The sequence below is a fragment of the Engystomops pustulosus genome, chromosome 8 (genome assembly GCF_040894005.1).
Source record: "Engystomops pustulosus chromosome 8, aEngPut4.maternal, whole genome shotgun sequence".
NCBI lineage: Eukaryota > Metazoa > Chordata > Amphibia > Anura > Leptodactylidae > Engystomops > Engystomops pustulosus.
The window spans coordinates 96,617,497-96,636,486 of NC_092418.1; the positions used below are offsets into that span (position 1 = coordinate 96,617,497).

At 44.5% G+C, this 18,990-nt stretch overlaps 1 protein-coding gene across 2 annotated transcripts in view; it reads left to right on the forward strand.

Moving 5' to 3' along the window:
* Nucleotides 1-10,700: 10,700 nt before the first annotated feature.
* IFIH1 (interferon induced with helicase C domain 1) overlaps nucleotides 10,701-18,990 on the forward strand; it is a 34,999-nt gene continuing 26,709 nt past the window's right edge. Inside the window, exons 1-3 of one of the 2 annotated variants that reach the window (XM_072121870.1) lie at nucleotides 10,701-11,347; nucleotides 17,733-17,892; nucleotides 18,369-18,530. In XM_072121870.1, coding sequence (XP_071977971.1) covers nucleotides 10,907-11,347; nucleotides 17,733-17,892; nucleotides 18,369-18,530 — 763 coding nt within the window. In that variant the 5' untranslated portion in view covers nucleotides 10,701-10,906. The remainder of the gene's footprint in view (nucleotides 11,348-17,732; nucleotides 17,893-18,368; nucleotides 18,531-18,990) is intronic. The other variant, XM_072121869.1, reaches the window with a different exon arrangement.

Sequence of the window (18,990 nt, forward strand, 5' to 3'; positions counted from 1 at the left end):
GAATATAACTACTATAATACTGCCCCCTATGTACAAGAATATAACTACTATAATACTGCCCCCTATGTACAGGAATATAACTACTATAATACTGCCCCTATGTACAAGAATATAACTACTATAATACTGCCCCCTATGTACAAGAATATAACTACTATAATACTGCCCCCTATGTACAGGAAAATAACTACTATAATACTGGCCCCTATGTACAAGAATATAACTACTATAATACTACATATATACACAGAAGCGAACATGAAAAAAATCAGTATTTATCATATACAGCTACAGAAAACACATGAGATCCTCACCTATTGCATCCAGTGACATCAGGTGACGTCTCCCCGGATTGTACTCGTTCCTCTTCTCCATTAGTTCCACCATCTCCTTGTCTCTTCCTCCAGGTACACAGCTTTCCTGCAGAGTTTACCACACAGACGTCTTATGTTCTGCACTTTCCCATTGTCCGTTCTTCTGCTACCACCAATACTGTGCCCCAAATACTGTAATAGAGCCCCCTGAAATATTAGTACCACACAAATAGTGCCCCATAATGTCACACACTGTAATGGTAAGGGTAATTTATTTCTTCTTTCTCTCCTGAAACATCCTCAAACCCCCCCCCCCCCCCCCAGTATTGATAGAGCTCCGACTATGACCCAGGTGTAATAATAATGGCCCCAGCCTACCCCAGTCATAAAATTAATGCCCCCAGCCTGCCCCAGACATAGAATTTATACTCCCAGCCTACCCCAGACATAGAATAATGCCCCATGCCTGCCCCAGATATAGAATTTATACTCCCAGCCTACCCCAGACATAGAATAATGCCCCATGCCTGCCCCAGATATAGAATAAAGCCCCCCCCCGCCCCAGACATATAATGAATGCCCCCGCCAGCCCAAGATATAGAATAATGCCCCCCAGACATATAATTAATGCCCCCTGCCAGCCCCAGATATAGAATAATGCCCCCCCTGCCCAGACATATCATTAATGCCTCCTGCCAGCTCCAGATATACAATGCCCCCACCATATAATTAATGCCCCCTGCCAGCCCTAGATATAGAATAATGTCCCCTGCCCGCCCCTGACATATAATTAGTGCCCCTGCCAGTCCTAGATATACAATAATGCCCCCCACCCCAGACATATAATATATGCCCCCTGCCAGCCCTAATGCCCCCCGCCCCAGACATATAATATATGCCCCCTGCCAGCCCTAATGCCCCCCCACCCCAGACATATAATTTATGCCCCCTGCCAGCCCTAATGCCCCCCGCCCCAGACATATAATTTATGCCCCCTGCCAGCCCTAATGCCCCCCGCCCCAGACATATAATTTATGCCCCCTGCCAGCTCTAATGCCCCCCCCCCCCGCCCCCGACATATAATTTATGCCCCCTGCCAGCCCTAATGCCCCCCCGCCCCCGACATATAATTTATGCCCCCTGCCAGCCCTAATGCCCCCCGCCCCCGACATATAATTTATGCCCCCTGCCAGCCCTAATGCCTGCCCCAGACATATAATTTATGCCCCCTGCCAGCTCTAATGACCCCCCCCCCGCCCCAGACATATAATTTATGCCCCCTGCCAGCCCTAATGCACCCCCTTCCCCCTGCCCCAGACATAATTATTGCCCAATTCTATCATTAAAAAAAACAAAAGACATAATACTCACCTCTTAGGAGCAGGTGTCTTTCCTTGGTCTTCGGTGGCTTGGTGTAAGAGGCGCAGGATAGTGACGTCACTGCTCCGCGCCTCTTACACCAAGCCGCGGAGATGCACGTAGGGCCGGACAGCTGACACGGTAAGTGCCAGCCTCCTCCACGCTACACAGGTCGCGCAATGATGTCAGTTCGAGCATTAGCGTACTCGAAACTGCTCGTTGCTCGGACGAATGCTTCGCCCGCTCGAGAAAATGGCATCTCCCGCCGTTGTGATTTTTGACGGCCAGAAACAGAGCCAATCACAAGCCAGGAGACTCTGCACTCCACCCAGCATGACGTGGTACCCTTACACGTCGATAGCAGTGGTTGGCTGGCCAGATCAGGTGACCCTGGGATAGACTAGCCACTGCCCGCGCTGCTCGGATCATTCTGTGTCTGGATGCCGCTAGGGAGAGAGCTGCTGCTGGTCAGGGAAAGCGTTAGGGTGTTCTATTAGCTTACTGTTAGGCAGGAGTGATTCTCCAAGAACCCAACAGCCCTTCTTAGGGCTACAATAGCATTATATTTTACTTTTTTTGTTTGCTTGTGGCTGGGCTTGCTGGCATTAGTAGTGCAGCTAGTACCATATTGTGAGGAATTTGCTGGGAGACTTGCGACCGTTGTGTTTAGCTCTTAGTGACACACATATCCACCTCAAACACCGAAGTGGGACAATTTATTAGGGGTTTGATTAGAATTAGGCAGAGTCTGCTGATTTATTTTTTTTTACCTTTATTTCTTTTTATAGCTCAAAGTCATCTTGCAAAGCAGTGTGCTCTCATTGTAGGCTACAAAATAGCCATAGGAGAACCCCAACGGCTTACTTAGGCCTACAATAGCGTTATATTTTCCTTTTTTTTGTTTGCTTGTGGCTGGGCTTGCTGGCATTAGTAGTGCAGCTAGTACCATATTGTGAGGAATTTGCAGGGGGACTTGCTACCGTTGTGTTTAGCTCTTAGTGACACGCATATCCACCTCAAACACCGAAGTGGGACAATTTATTAGGGGTTTGATTTGAATTAGGCAGAGTCTGCTGATTTATTTTTTTTTACGTTTATTTCTTTTTAGAACTCAAAGTCATCAGGCACAGCACAAAATCCGGTTGTGTGCTGTCAGTGTAGGTTAGAAACTTGCCATAGCAATAAGATAGCATCCTTTTGTTTAAAAAATTGAACACAAAAAAAAAAAAAAAAGTAAAGTTTACACTTTAATTTGGAAAATGTTTAACCCGAGGGCTAGGGGTAGAGGACGAGGGCGTGGACGTGGGCGTCCAACTACTGCAGGGGTCAGAGGCCGTGGTCCTGGGTGGGGTGAGACACCACCTGCTGATGAGGGAGCAGGGGAACGCCGCAGAGCTACACTCCCTAGGTTCATCATGTCTCAAGTTACTGGGACTCGTGGTAGAGGAACTGTTTTCTGGACCCTTCCCACAGTCACAAACCACTTGTCCGGTTGCTGCTGACCTATTTTCCGATGCCCAGGTTTTCCACCGGTCGCAGTCTGTGGGTGATGATGACATTATTGACGTAGTGGAAGAAGTATGTAAAGAGGTGTCGGACGATGAGGAGACACGGTTGTCAAACAGTGGTGAAGTTGTTGTCAGGGCAGGAAGTCCGAGGGGGGAGCAGACTGAGGGATTGGAGGATGATGAGGGGACAGACCCAAGCTGGGTTGATAGGCCGGGTGAACACAGTGCTTCTGAGACGGAGGCGAGTTCTATAGCAGAACAGGTTGGAAGAGGCAGTGGTGGGGCCAGACGGAGAGGCAGGGCCAGAGCTGGTGCATCAGCGCCAAATGTTTCCCGTAGTCAAGCTCCCGTGGCGAGGGCTAGATTTTCAGAAGTCTGGAGGTTATTTAAAGAAACACCGGATGACCGACGGACTGTGGTGTGCAACCTGTGCCAAACCAGGATCAGCAGGGGTTCCACCACTACTTGCTTAACTACCACCAGTATGCGCAGGCATATGAATGCTAAACACCCCACTCAATGGCACCAACCCGTTCACCTCCGGCCGGGCACACCACTGCTCCTTCCCCTGTGTCATCTGCTAGTCAGCCCCTGCCCAGGACCCCGGCCGAAACACCTCCCGTGCGAAAACCCCATCTTCGCCTCCACGATCCTCCACAGCATCCACCAGCGTTCAGCTCTCCATACCCCAGACGCTGGAGTGCAAAAGGAAGTATAGTGCAACCCACCCACACGCCCAAGCCCTCAACGTCCACATCACCAAACTGCTTAGCCTGGAGATGCTGCCCTATAGGCTGGTAGAGACCGAGGCCTTTCGAAACCTCATGGCGGCGGCCGCCCCTCGGTATTTGGTCCCCAGCCGCCACTACTTTTCCCGATGTGCCGTCCCAGCCCTGCACAAGCACGTGTCAGAGAACATCATCCGTGCCCTGACCAACGCCGTTTCTGACAAGGTCCACCTGACCACGGACACGTGGACGAGTGCTGCCGGGCAGGGCCACTATATATCGCTGACGGCACATTGGGTCAACTTGGTGGAGGCTGGGACCGAGTCTGACCCTGGGGCTGGTCATAAACTGCCGACGCCGAGGATTGCGGGGCCTACCTCGGTCCAGGTCTCAAAGGCCTACTATGCCTCCTCCTCCTGACCCACGCGTTCAAAGAATTTATTCCAGCACCGATTACTGGGTATTCACTCTCCTGGACCCACGGTACAAGCAAAATCTTTCCCCTCTCATCCCTGGAGAGGAAAGGAGTGTGAGAATGCATGAATACCAGCAGGCCCTGGTGCACAAGCTGAAACAGTATTTCCCTTCTGACAGCGCTAGCGGCAGAGGGCGTACTTCTGTGGGACAAGTAGCGAGAAAGAGTAGGCGAGCAGGCAGCTTGTCCAGTACTGGCAGGGGTATGCTTTACAAGGCCTTTACCAGTTTTATGTCACCTCAGCAAGACACTGTCACCTGTCCCCAGTCTCGGCAGAGTAGGGATGAGGTTCTTGCCTGCCATGTCTCTAGCGTGTTGTCCGAGCGGGTTTTCAGTGCAGCTGGTGGCATCATCACCGATAAGCGTACACGCCTGTCGACTGACAGCGCTGACAGGCTGACGCTTATCAAGATGAATAAAGCCTGGATTTCTCCGGATTTTCAATCTCCACCAGGTGAAAGAAGCTCAACCTGAATAATGTATGCACTCCTCCTCCTCATTGTCCTCCTTCTCCTCCTCTTTGTACACTAAAGCAGAGGAAACTGGCTATTTTTTGCCAGGGCCAACTGGCTCTAGCTATAGTACTCTATGTATTAAATTTTTCTGGAGGGCCACCTACCCGGTCCTCTGTTTTAAACAATTTTTGGGAGTGTCACATACAGGCACTCAATCTATTTAATTTTTCTGGAGGACCACCTACCTGCTCCTCTGGTTTGAAAACTTTTTTGGACTGCCACATACAGGCACTATCCAAATTAAATTGTCTCCATAGCAGCCTCCACATGTCGTCTTTTTAGCTGCCTCCACACGTTGTCTCCATTGCTACCTCCACACGTCATCGCCATAGCTGCCTCCAAAAGTTGTCCATATAGCTGCCTCCATACATGGTCCCCTTATCAAACAAACTGTGTCAGGCAGAATTTTGGGTTGTTTTCATGGCTTCCACATCAAACTTGTTAACTTTGTCGCCACCCTGCTGTGTAATCCACAAAATATACTGGCAAACTTTTATCATTTACCGATATTATTTCAGCGCTTCTTGCGCATCTGTTTACATTCCCCTCACCCGCCATATCCCAAACTTATAAGAACGCTACTACACTTGATCTTATACAAAAGGTTCTTAGAAGTGCTGTTTGGGGAGTAGCCTAGAGACAGGGGCTTGGATTGGCGAAAGCTCGCCTGGCAACGGAGCGCCAGCTCCATCCCAAGATCCAACTAACATAGTTTTAACTGCAGCACCTATAATCTACTACTAGTTCACTGCCTCCATACATGGTCCCCTTATCAAACGAGCTGTGTCAGGCAGAATTTTCAGGTGTTTCACCAGATACATAGTGGAACACGGCCCATCTGTCGCCGCCATGCTGGAGACCTGAAGTTGCAATCATAGCAGCACAATATGGATGCCCCATACTGTCGCTCTTAATCATGGAACCATTTCCGTAAAAACTATTAAAAATAGAACCACTATGCTATTCCATTATTCCTAGGTGAAATATTCAAACGACCCCGCCTGCTTTGAAAATTATAATTTTTTCAAAGTAAACGCTTCTGGCCCCCAGGCCCATTTTGGGTGGGGAGGAGCCGAGAGACAGGGGCTTGGACAGGCGAAAGCTCACCTGGCAGTGGACCGCCAGCTCCATCCCAAGATTAGGCAGCCTCAGAGGCATCCATGCATGCTGCCCCTGCTGTTTCCTGTCCATTTTGCCTCCACGATCCTCCACAGCGTCCACCAATGTCTCATTTCAACTCTCTATACCCCAGACGCTGGATAACGAGAGGATATGCAGCACATCATCCCCTTATCAAACGAGCTGTGTCAGGCAGAATTTTCAGGTGTTTCACCAGATACATAGTGGAACTCGGCCCATCTGTCGCCGCCATGCTGGAGACCTGAAGGTGCAATCATAGCAGCGCAATATGAATGCCCCATACTGTCGCTCTTAATCATGGAAGTCGTCTCCATGGCTGCCTCCACATGTCGTCCCCTTATCAAAAGAGCTGTGTCAGGCTCATTTTTCGGGTGTTTCACCAGATACGTTATGGAACTTGGTCACTATGTCGCCACCATGCTGTGTTATCGACTAAATATACCGTCAACCTTTTGTTCACATAGGAAATCATTTCCTATCACCATCCATTTAGGGTATGTCGCCATGCCACTCTCTAGCCTGCCGCTGCTGCCGCTGCCTCTGCATGCCGTCCCCTATAGTGTCAGGGTCAATTATTGCATGTTTTAGATGCTATCTAGCCTCATTCGGTCACTCTGTCATGGAAATGCTGTTGCCCATAATTTTGGCATAATGGTGCATTTAAGCAGCCTCAGAGGCATCCATGCATGCTGCCCCTGCTGTTTCCTGTCCATTTCCGTGGTGTTTCCATCCTTTTCTGAGGTTCCCAGGTGTTTGGCCAAGCTTCCCTGTGCAGACCCTTGGTCCCCTTGAAAAATGCTCGAGTCTCCCATTGACTTCAATGGGGTTCGTTATTCGAGACGAGCACTCGAGCATCGGGAAAAGATCGTCTCGAATAACGAGTACCCGAGCATTTTAGTGCTCGCTCATCTCTAATTGCTAACAATGAGGAGTTTGCACAGGATGGACCAGGCCAACACCAACATAGAAGGAAACAGCAACCACCAAATGAGAGCAGTAAGTGATGTCTGTGCCCGAGCCCTGGTCTGCAGTACATGTAATGCTGATATATATATTTATCTGTGGTTATTTACTGCTGATGTATAATTACCGTATATTCCGGCGTATAAGACGACCCCCCTACTTTCCTGTTTAAAACATTAAAAAATTTAAGATATATTCGCCGTATAAGACTACCCCTTTTCCAACGCATACAAAACACCGGTAAAAATTAAAAAAAAAAACAGATTTGAATTTAACATGGTCCTTTTTTTTAATTTAAATTCTTATGACATGCAGGTATATAGCAGGAAAACTGTCGCTCATAAACATAAGGCATACAACAACAACATTACCATCGTCCATTTTACTGTAAATGTTACCATACTGTACCTTACATTTTTATTTTATTAAATATTCCATGCCATGTACTCAGAAGCGGGAAAAAAATTCCAAATGCAATGAAAATGGTGAAAAAACGCATTTGCGCCATTTGCTTGTGGGCTTGGATATTCCGTCTTTCACTGAGCGCCCCAAATGACAAGTCTACTTTATTCTTTGGGTCGGTACGATTAAGGGGATACCAAATTTCTATAGGTTTTATAATGTTTTCATACATTTACAAAAATGAAAACCTCCTGTACAAAAATTATTTTTTTGATTTTGCCAACTTCTGGCGCTAATAACTTTTTTATACTTTGGTGTACAGAGCTGTGGATGGTGTAATTTTTTGCGAAATTTGATAATATTTTCAATTATTTAATTTTTAGCACTGTACGACCTTTTGATTACTTTTTATAGATTTTTTTATATTTTTCAAAATGGCAAAAAAGTGCCATTTTCGACTTTGGGCGCTATTTTCCGTTACAGGGTTAAACGCATTGAAAAACCGTTATCATATTTTGATCGGGCATTTTCGGACGCGTCGATACCTGATGTGTTTATGATTTTTACTGTTTATTTATATTTATGTCAGTTCTAGGGAAAGGGGGGTGATTTGAAATTTTAGTTTTTTTTATTATAATTTTTTTTTTAACTTTTTTTTATTTTTATTATTTTTATTATTTATTATATACTATTTTTCCGACTCCCTAGGGTACTTTAACCCTAGGTTATCTGATCGATCCTATCATATACTGCCATACTACAGTATGGCAGTATATGGGGATTTTCCTCCTCATTCATTACAATGTACTATTAGCTAGCACCGATCGCGGGTGTTACCGGTAAGCCTTTGCTGCAATATGCAGCAAAGACTTACCGGCTATGGAGAGGGCTCAGCCCGTGAGCCCTCTCCACGAAGCGCGATCCGACCGCTGCCGTGAATACACGGCGGGCGGTCGGGATTACCGGCGTATAAGACGACCCCAGAGAAGACAGAAGATTTTTCTGTCTTCAAAAGTCGTCTTATACGCCGGAATATACGGTATATGTGCAGGATATTATTATGTGCTGATTATTCATTGCTGGTAAATTTTTATATGTGCAGCCCAGTCATTGGTACCTACAGTATGTGTTTGCTACCTTCATTGCTGGTACATATTTATATCTTTGGTATATACATTTCAGGTATACCGTATATCTTTATGTGTAGTATTTCCACTATAGGTACATATGTTTCTAGTCGCGCTATATTTACTGCTGGGAGGCCTTATTGTAGGTAATTTGGATATTTCATTTTTCCCATCAGGATTGCTGCATTTTTGCTACAATTTAACAGGAGTAAAATCACCTCAAATGTTGTATGCAAATGAGCTGAGAAGAGTCACTGTTTGCCTGAGATGAGTCACTTTTAGAGTCTAAAGTAATTTTTTTCCCCACAGATAAAGAGACTGCATAGGCCGGGGTTATACTACAGTTTTGTTCAGTCAAACTTGCAGCACGGGGATGCCGTAACTCAGCATTCGGCCCATTGCTCTAAAAATAATTGCTTTTGGACTGCAGATGGGATGTAAAAAACAGAAATGCAAAAATGGGAAGGGGTTTGGCGGATTTAAGACTGCCCCTTCCCCTTCATGATGTTCTGGCATGTGTAATCAGTAATCGGATCCTAAATGGCGACGTTGTGGATGACTCTATCACCATCCAGAGCCACATACAGTCACAATCATCCTAATATATCTATTCTGATAAACATGACCTTTTATTCCAGCATTAAAAAATGCAATTATTACCTGCTCGTCACTTGATCACTGGCAGATTTACAAGAGCACCACAAAAAAAAAGGAAAAAGAAAACCATAACCAAAGCGTAACATAACACTTTACTAGATCCGTTACAACAAACCCATTTAAATAGACAACATACACAGTAAAATACAGGCAGTCCCCGGGTTACATACAAGATAGGGTCTGGAGGTTTGTTCTTAAGTTGAATTTGTATGTAAGTCGAAACTGTATATTTTATAATTGAAGTTCTAGACAAATTTTTTTCTTTTGTCCCAGTGACAGTTGGAGTTTCAAAATTTTTGCTGTAATTGGACCATGGATTATCAATAAAGCTTCATTACAGACACCTTACAGCTGATCATTGCAGTCTCGGACTATAGTAACGCATCCAGAGAGCTTCACCAGAGGTCACAGGGGGCAGAGAGGTCTGTCTGTAACTAGGGGTTGTCTGTAAGTCGGGTGTACTTAAGTAGGGGACCGCCTGTACACAGATATCTCATATAACTAAATATACATCATGTATAGATCACAGTAACCTGTATGTACCTGTGTATGTGTCCTCTGTTATTCCTCTGGGTAATGTGCAATACATTACTTCTTTGTTAGCAAATACCTTGACTTGTTCTGAGGATTATACCTTCTGTACAGACTCTATACTGTGACCTACTTATTGGGGTACTTTTACTTACCTCGTCCGTGGAGTTCACAGAAAGTGTATTGTCCGGCGATCATGCACCATGCGGCGATTCACTAAGATTGTGCGCTGATATCCTGCATGTGTCCCTTCCTCGCTCAGGTCCGCCGGAGTTCACCTTCTTCTTCCTGGTGCCTGTAAGTTAATTGTACTGCGACACAATTTGAAAGTTAAATCCCCGAATCAATCTGATCGTACGATGGCACGCCTCCTTATTTCTGTCGCATGGAAGCCAGCGCAGCTGCGCCACAATCCGATAGTGTGCGACACAATCCCAGTGCAGACTGTTAAATACTTGTCAAATCCCGAAAACCGTGAATAGACAAAAGAGTGATCCGAGACCCTTAGTAAATAAGCCCCATTATCTAGTTGTTTAACCATTGGTGGACTTTTTCTGTGTATTATCTGTGTCTTTTTAAATGTAATTGATCTATAAAAGTGTTATTTTATGCTTTCTATATTTTGGTTGTTGTTTTCTTATTTTGTGGTGTTATTTAATTTTGGGACCAATCTATTTTTCATCTAGTGGGGGTACATTGCGTCCCCGCCCACCTCCCACCCTATTTTTGTATCAGTGTTCAGATTTAATTTGTTTACCCGATCGTCACACAGATCCACCATAGTAGGAGCCTTGAAAACGGCAGAATTGATATAGAAAGTTGTTTTAATTTTGTCAATATTTTCATGTTTTTATTCATTGCATTACTTTTATTCATTTCTGTATCTGTAGACGAGAACAGAAACCGGTTTCTTTTCTCTTGCTCCTTCTGTCTCTTTTAGTTTCCAGCTTGTGACGTCGCAGCGAGTGAAATCCCCGGCTGATATCTCAGGGCAGGACTGCTGGGACAGAGAAACGAAACTGAAAATCCTACTTCCTGCTCTCTATATAAAGGCGAGCGCTGGGGGGGGTCACATCCACAGACTGCAGTACTGCAGGGGATAGATATTCCTGGAGGATCTGCATAGCCACACGCTGCTGGGGGAGAACACAGAAGGTTCTGCAGAGTCCATAGACTGAGCCGCGACCATGCAGCAAGACACCAGCGAGGAGATGCATATAAACATGATAGCAACCTTCAAATCCAGGATCTGCAGTCACATGCAGGTGATACCGGTGCTGGATTACATGCACAGTCTGGATCAGGGGCTGAAGGAAGCCATAAAATCCAAAGCCGCCACTGAGAACAAAGAAGCAGCCAGAATGCTCCTGGATCGGATCATTTCAGGACCCCGGTGGCTGGGCTGGTTTGCAGAGCTTGTCACTGCCCTCACTGAAGCGGGAAATGACCAAGCCGCCATGTATGTGAGCCCCGAAAACCTACCGCCCCCCCGGAAAGAGGCCAAAAATGACCTCTGCGAGGAGCTGGTCTCCCGGCTGTATCCGACGCTGGTTCAAAAACTAGAAGCAAAGGAGACGGCAGCAATGTGCCATGCGAAAGAAATACTCACCAGGGAGGACCTGGACATTGTGAGTATCTGTAATGTGATTAAGGGGTTGGGCATGGATTAGAAAGTTTAACCTAATGGGGGCACCCACCTTCTACTTACCCTGGTGAATTTTCCTCTTCTCAGAGCCATGGGTCATGTGATATCACAGCAGCCTGAACGTAGAGAATAGAGCTGGTGGATGTGTTGGGTTACTGCAGCTCAGCTCCCAAAAACTTCTGAACTACTTCATTAGTTTATATAAGTTTTATTCACATTACCTGTATCAATCTTCTCTCCTCTTCACTCATGCAGCTCCCTCCCCCCTCTCCACTTCCTGTCATGTGCATTGAGCAGGCAGGGGAAGGAGGGGGATGCATAGCTCCCAACCGTCCCGATTTTGACGGGACTTTCCCGTTTTTCGTACCTCTGCCCCGCGTCACGGGCAGCTATGAGATTGTCACGGATTCTCCCCCCAGGTCCCGCTGTGTCCCGGCGCTGTGTCCGCATAGTAAATACTTTGAAAGTCTGAACTCACAGTACAGAATGGCTTCTACAGACATCGGGAGGGAATCCTTTTCAGAGAAGTGTCGGGCTTAGCGGAGAGAGCAGGGACCACGTCATCAGCTTCAGATCAGCATCTGTCCATATATGGTCACTGCATCTCCTAGGGTTCCCCAGAGCAGACATCGGGCAGGGAATCCTTTTCAGAGAAGTGTCGGGCTTAGCAGAGAGCAGGGACCACGTCATCAGGTCAGATCAGATCTGTCCATATATGGTCTCCAGGGCTTCCCCAGACACAAGCTATTTATATAATTAAATTAAATAAAGTTTTGCCCAGGCTGAGATTCGAACCTGGGACCCTGTGCACCATAGACAGAAGCCTTAACTAACTGAGCTATAAGCCCAGTGTACAGAGCTGAGGATTTCTGGTAACTAAGAAGTGTTATCAGCCAGTGTTACATTGTGACACAGACTAATGCACTGATATATGGAGAGGGATCTTCTCAGAGATTATTATTGTAATTATTGAGACTATTATTATTATTATTATTATTATTATTATTATTATTATTATACATTTTATTATTTTTATTATTATGGAGATGATTATTAATAATGGTAAAAATAATAATAATCATCTCAATAATAATAATAATCTCCATAATAATAATAATAGTCTCAATAATTACAATAATCTGAGAAGATCCCTCCCTATATACCAAAGCAGTATATAGTTCTTAGTTACCAAAATTCTCCACCTTGTTAATCACAGAGGCTATAGCTCAGTGGGTTGAGGTGCTGTGTTATTATTGTACATGGACACTGCAGGTTCTGGGTTCAAATCCCATTGAGGATACTTTTTTTTTTTTTTTTATTGAGATGATTTTTATTATTTTAATATGGCTAAAATTTGGGGCGTGGCCAGGGAGCGATTGGGGGTGTGGCTTAGGGGGATCGCACGCTACGCGTGCCGCCGTTTTGTCCCTCTTTACTTTTCACAAATGTTGGGAGGTATGGGGATGGTGTGGAGGAGAGGAAGAATGCATGAGACACACATAGGCTGCAGCTGCCCCTCCCCCAGGACTCACCACACACTGCTAGCAGGGAGCCAGGTAATGTTCCATTGCCAGAACAGCTTTTCAGTGGGGGTAGTTGTGGACAGAACCCCACCAATCTGATATTTACTGTTTGTGAAGAATGGGTGTTTAACCCCTTAGCGCTCTGCCCGTAGCTGTACTGCGCTGAGTCCCGCAAATAGCGCTCAGCGCAGTACAGCTACTGCGCAGAGACGATGCCGGTTCAGCGCTGCACAGCACCCGAACCGGCATCGTTAGCCGCGGGATTTCAGCGGTAATTTACCACTGACATCCCCGGCTAACACCCGCGGTCGGAGTGGGCTCCGATCGCGGGTGTTTAACACGTTAAATGCCGCGGTCAACGCGACCGTGGCATTTAACATGCCTTCTGGGGGTCTTTACCCCACGATCGCCGTTTTGGCACCTCTGGGGTCCGATCGGGACCCCAGAGAAGTCTGGAGGGATTGCCTTTAAGATGGCGTCTTAGTATTGTATTGCAGAGTATTATCAAGAACAAGCAATCAGATGATTGCTTGTTCATATCCCATGGTGGATAATGTAAAAAAAAAGGTTTTTCAATAAAAAATTACTTTATAAATCACTAAAAATGCCCATAAGCCCCAAAACATATAAAGAGACATATAACGCTCAAAAAAGTCTAAATCATAACACAAACCCCACATATATAGTATCACCGCGTCCGTAACAATCCATAGAATAAAACTAAATAACTATTGAACCCATATGATGAACGCCGTAAATATCCCACTAAAAATGCAATAAAAAGTGATCAACAAAACATATGTACTCCAGAATGATACTGTTGCAAAGAACAACATGTCCCGCAAAAAAAACAAGCCATCAACCAGCTCTGTAGCCAAAAATGTAACAATGTTACGCCACTTGGAAGACGGCAATGCAAAAATGATAGATTTTTCCCCACATTAGGGTTTTATTTGGCAAATTTAGTAAAACATAAGAAAAAATATTCATGTCTGGTATCCCCGTAATCGTATCGACCCATAGAATAAAGATAACAGGATTATTAGGATATACGGTGAACACGAAAAAAAAAAAAAAAGTAAAAAATCCAGTACAGAATTGATGCTTTTCTACTCATGACCTCATAAAAGTTCCTAAATTTTCAACAATAGGTGATACCAACCCCAAAATGGTAACACTGGAAAAAGCATCTCGTCCCGCAAAAAAAATGCCATCACATGGCCCAAATAACGGAAAAGCGAAAATTTTATAGCCTTCAAAAGGGGGCAACGAGAAAACTAAAATCCTGGCAGCTGCAGGGTGCTCCTTCCCTTCTGCGCCTCGCTGTGCCCCCATAACACAAGTAACGGCCACATGTGGGGGGTCGCTGCACTCAGGAGAAATTGTAGAACAAATTTTATGGTGAGTTTTCTCTTTTTATCTTTTGGAAATGTGTAAATTTTAGGGCTAAATGAACGTATAACCGACAAAATTTGACCATTCTAAATTTCACTGCCATTTTGATTCAATTACTATGAAGATCTCAAGGGGTTAACAATCTTCGTAAATGCTGTTTCTGATAGTTTGAGGGGTGCAGAGTTGAAAATGGGTTGGTTATATAGGGGGTTTTTGTTGCTAAATATGTAAAATTTGATTTCAAACAGTATTTATCCCCAAAATAGTCAATTCTGAAAATACGGAAAATTGCTATTCGATTTGTAGGCCGCGTGACGTCAAAATAAATTATCCAGACATAACTTACCACAAAATTTATCAGCCAAAATTTACCACTAAAATGAAGTACAACATGTGGGGAAAAAACAATCTCAGAATCGCTTTGATAAGTAACAGTGTTCAAAAGTTATAACCATATAAAGAGACGCAAGTCAGAATCCAAAAAATGGGACTGAGCCTTAAGCTGTAAAATGGCTGCGTCCTAAAGGGGTTAAAGGGAATCTGTCATGAGGATTTAGGCACACAAGCACACAATTTAGGCAGACTTGTGATGATCTATCTGGGCTTGGGGACATCGATTCAGCCTGGGGGGACATCCCAGCATGACTCTGCTTCTACCCCCTTACAAGTCACAGCGTTGAAAGGTCAAGTTCTGTGTAATAGTAATTCTGCCAGAACGTAGAAGGACATCATTGTGATCCTAAACCAGACCTAGACAACAGGTTGGATGTAGCCTTTAAGACCTGTACACTAACTGCCTTTAAGGGGGTTGTCCGCTTTCAGCAAATAATTGATATTGTTTGGTAATGAAAAGTTCTACAATTTTCCAATATACTTTTTGTATCAATTCCTCCCTTTTTCTTGATCTCTGCTTGCTGTCATTCTATAGGAAGCTTCATTGTTTCCTTCCTGTCCATAAATACCGGTCCCTGTTCATGTCACACAGGTGCACGGCTCGTTATAACACACAGATCTGATTGCTCTCTGTGAAATTATGAGCTGTGCACCTGTGTGACATCACATGAGGATATAACGACATTTAGCACCTGCGTGACATCCCATGACCAGGGATATATATAAGAGCCGTGCACCTGTGTGACATCACATGACCAAGATTATATATACAAGCCATGCACCTGAGTGACATCACAAGACCAGGGATATATATATATATATGTGACATAACATGAGCAGTATATAATGAGCCGTGCACCTGTGTGACATCACGCGACCAGATATATAATGAGCCGTGCACCTGTGTGACATCACATGACCAGGGATATAATGAGCCATGCACCTGTGTGAAATCACATGGCCAGGGATATGTTGAAACCTGCAACTGAGTGACATTACACGACCAGGGATATAACGAGACATGTACCTGCGTGATATCACACAACCAGATATATAACGAGCCATGCACCTGTGTGACATCACATGACCAGGGATATGTTGAGAACTGCACCTGTGTGACATCACATGACCAGGGATATACATGTCTTACACCTGTATGACATGACATGACCAGGAATTTAACGAGCCATGCACCTGCATGACATCACATGTCCAGAGATATGACGAGCCGTGCACCTGCGTGACATCACATGACCAGGGATATATTGAGCCGTGCACCTGAGTGACATCCCATGAACATGATATAACGAGATGTGCATCTGTGTAATATTACATGCCCAGGGATTTAATGAGCACCTGTGTGACATCTGTGACCAGGGTTATAACAAGCCGAACATCTCTATGAGATCACATGACCAGGATATAACAAGCCGTGCACCTGTATGACATGACATGACCAGGATATAACGATACATGCGCCTGTGTGACATCCCATAAACAGGAATATAACAAGCTGTGCACCTGTGTGACATCACATGACCAGGGACAGATTATTAGCTACAGGAAGTAAACAATGAAGCTTTCTATAGACTGACAGCAAGCAGAGCTCTAAACAACCACAAGGAATTAAAACAGATAGTATATTGGGTAATTGTAAAACTTTTCAGTACACAAACAACATCCATTATTTGCTGAAAGTGGACAATGGAGGAGTCATCCCACTGAGTGGAGCAGGAACTGCCATAAAAATCTTAAAATTACCAACTGTACTGGCAAACTCAGGGTAGTAGACAACTAAGTAGGTTATTAATATCTATAACCAGGAAAACAAGGGTGTTTTTTGTATGCCAAGCTGTAATATTCAGAATGACCAGCAGATGTCACTGTCTGCAAACAGATTTGTTAATCTACAACTATATCAGTGTAGTACATGCTAAACCCCCATACACACAAGGGTTAAAATACAAAACCTGACTTTCAAAAAAAAAAGTAAACTCTCAAATTCTAAATCTGGACCATTTGATGCCCAAATACGATAAGATGGTATACCGAAGACCACAAAAAGGCCAACATTTCTAGATAATTTGTCTTTTGTTACCTTAATATAGGCATGGATAACCTGGACCAAATGTGTTGAAGGTGGTTCTAGGATAAGACATGAATGTTCCTTGCAGCACCCCTAGCTCATTGTATATAGTGATGGCTGGACTAGAAGTCTCAGCAGTCCCCTTTAAGGAAATCTACCATTTGTTTTTATGCATTATAAACCAAGCATACCTTGAGAATGCTGTGGTTACACTGATGCAGAAACATATCTTGTTTAACCCCCGAACTGAGGGGTTTTTCTGAAAAAACTATTATAAAATTATGATAATGAGGCTCTGTCGCTCCTGTGGCTGCCTTGGGAGCTTCTCCTCTCACATTAAGTATGCCCTGCTCCAGAGAACGATGTAATCACTGTGTTGTCCCTGACAGGCAGAAGTAATCAATCGCTGCACCACCCCCCAGCTGCTGTGTATGAGTCATCCAGCTCAGGTTGATTAGTCCTGTCTGGACAGTTCAGGAGGCTCCACTAAACACAGCAGCCAGCCTGCACCAAGCTTTCCCAAGGTCCTGAATTTTATAATATTTTTTTTTTTAGCAAAACCACTCAGTTCAGGGATTAAACAAGATATGTTTCTGCATCAGTGTAGCTTCAGCATTCTCAAGGTATGTTCGGTTTGCAATGTGAATGAAAACGAAAACAGTTGCCAGCTCACCTCTCCATATGGTGTCAAGTCCGGCTCGGGCCACCCCTCTGCTGGGGTTTAAACATTTGTAGAAGAAAAAGTGCACGGTCCAGCCAGGCTCCAAACACCGAAGATTTCTTTATTTAATGTTTCATCATAGGATAAATAGTCCACTCAGACAGACAGTTAAAATTCCTACGCGTTTTGGACAGACAACTTGTCAATCTATAATGTCCATATGATCTAATAGGGCTAAGTGTTCTGGAGAGCCTGTGTTCACACTGAGCAGTTTTATTGATACCGGATGTATTATTATCTTTCATTGCAGATAAACGCAATAGGAAATAACTACGAAGCCAGTAGGGAACTTCTCAGCAGAATCACCAAAAAGAAGGACTGGTTTAAGGTTTTTGTGGATGTGTTACATGAAATGAAACAGACTGAGCTCATCAAAGAGTTAACAGGAGGCACATATGAAGAATTCATAGGTAACAAGATTTTTTTTACTATAATCTCAGACGTCGGTGTCTAGCACCACAAGGGGGCATTATACGGTGTGCAGGGGCACAGAAAGTGGGCAATACACAGTGTGTGGGGGTGGCATGGGAAAGGGCATTATATAGTCTTTGGGGTACAGATAGGGGGCATTATACAGAGTTGGGGTTACTGGAAGGGGGAATTATACTAAGTGACGGCCACTAATGGAGAAATTATATAGTGTGGGGCAATTAATTTACTTTGGGGACACATTAGGGGGCCTCTTTAAGGGGATATGTAAATCCGGCCTAAGTTTTGTGGTGGGAAAGGGAGACACAGGATTGGTTTTCCTCTCCTTGCTCTTCTTTTCTCTCCTGCTGGTTATGCCGGCTCCTCGGGGGAGTGGTGGGGGTGGAGCTTTCACTACATGACAAATATATCACCCCTTTATATGATGCCTTTAACAGCCATATTGTTTCCGTAACAGATGGGATCGATCTCATGGATGATGACTGTTCCAAACATAAAAGCAGCTGCCTAGATGACAGCACGAATTCTGAACTGACTGAGCCGCTAAATGACAGCTGTGATGTGACCGGGGAGAGCAGCACATTCCAGACCTCATACTCCGAATATTCCAGTCAGTCAGGTAAGATTAAGACTTCCATGGGCCCTGGGCTGTATGAATATTATAGCCCCCAATAGTCTGGAATCACTTCCTACATGGTACTAGAATCAGTAGGACATGTCCCTTCTGCCTGCTTTCAGTCAGTGGTTTCAGGACCTTTGGGGGACCTTCAAAGTTCCTAAAATTTCTATTGGGTACATGTGCATTGAGAGCAGGAACAGATGTACGAGGATTTGATAGGTGAAGGTCCTTCTCAGTATAAATTTTGGTGGGTGGTTTGGGTGGCCATGGGCCCCTTAGAAGGCTAAAGGCAAAATGAAGAATTTTTTTTTTTTGCACATAAGATCTTTATTTTTGAAAATCTATAAAAAACATAATAATACCTGTGGTATACTGGTGATCATAAAGACCCAAGGAATCAACACAAATGCGTCTTTTCTACAATTTTATCACATTTGAAATTTTTTTCCAGCTTCCCAGT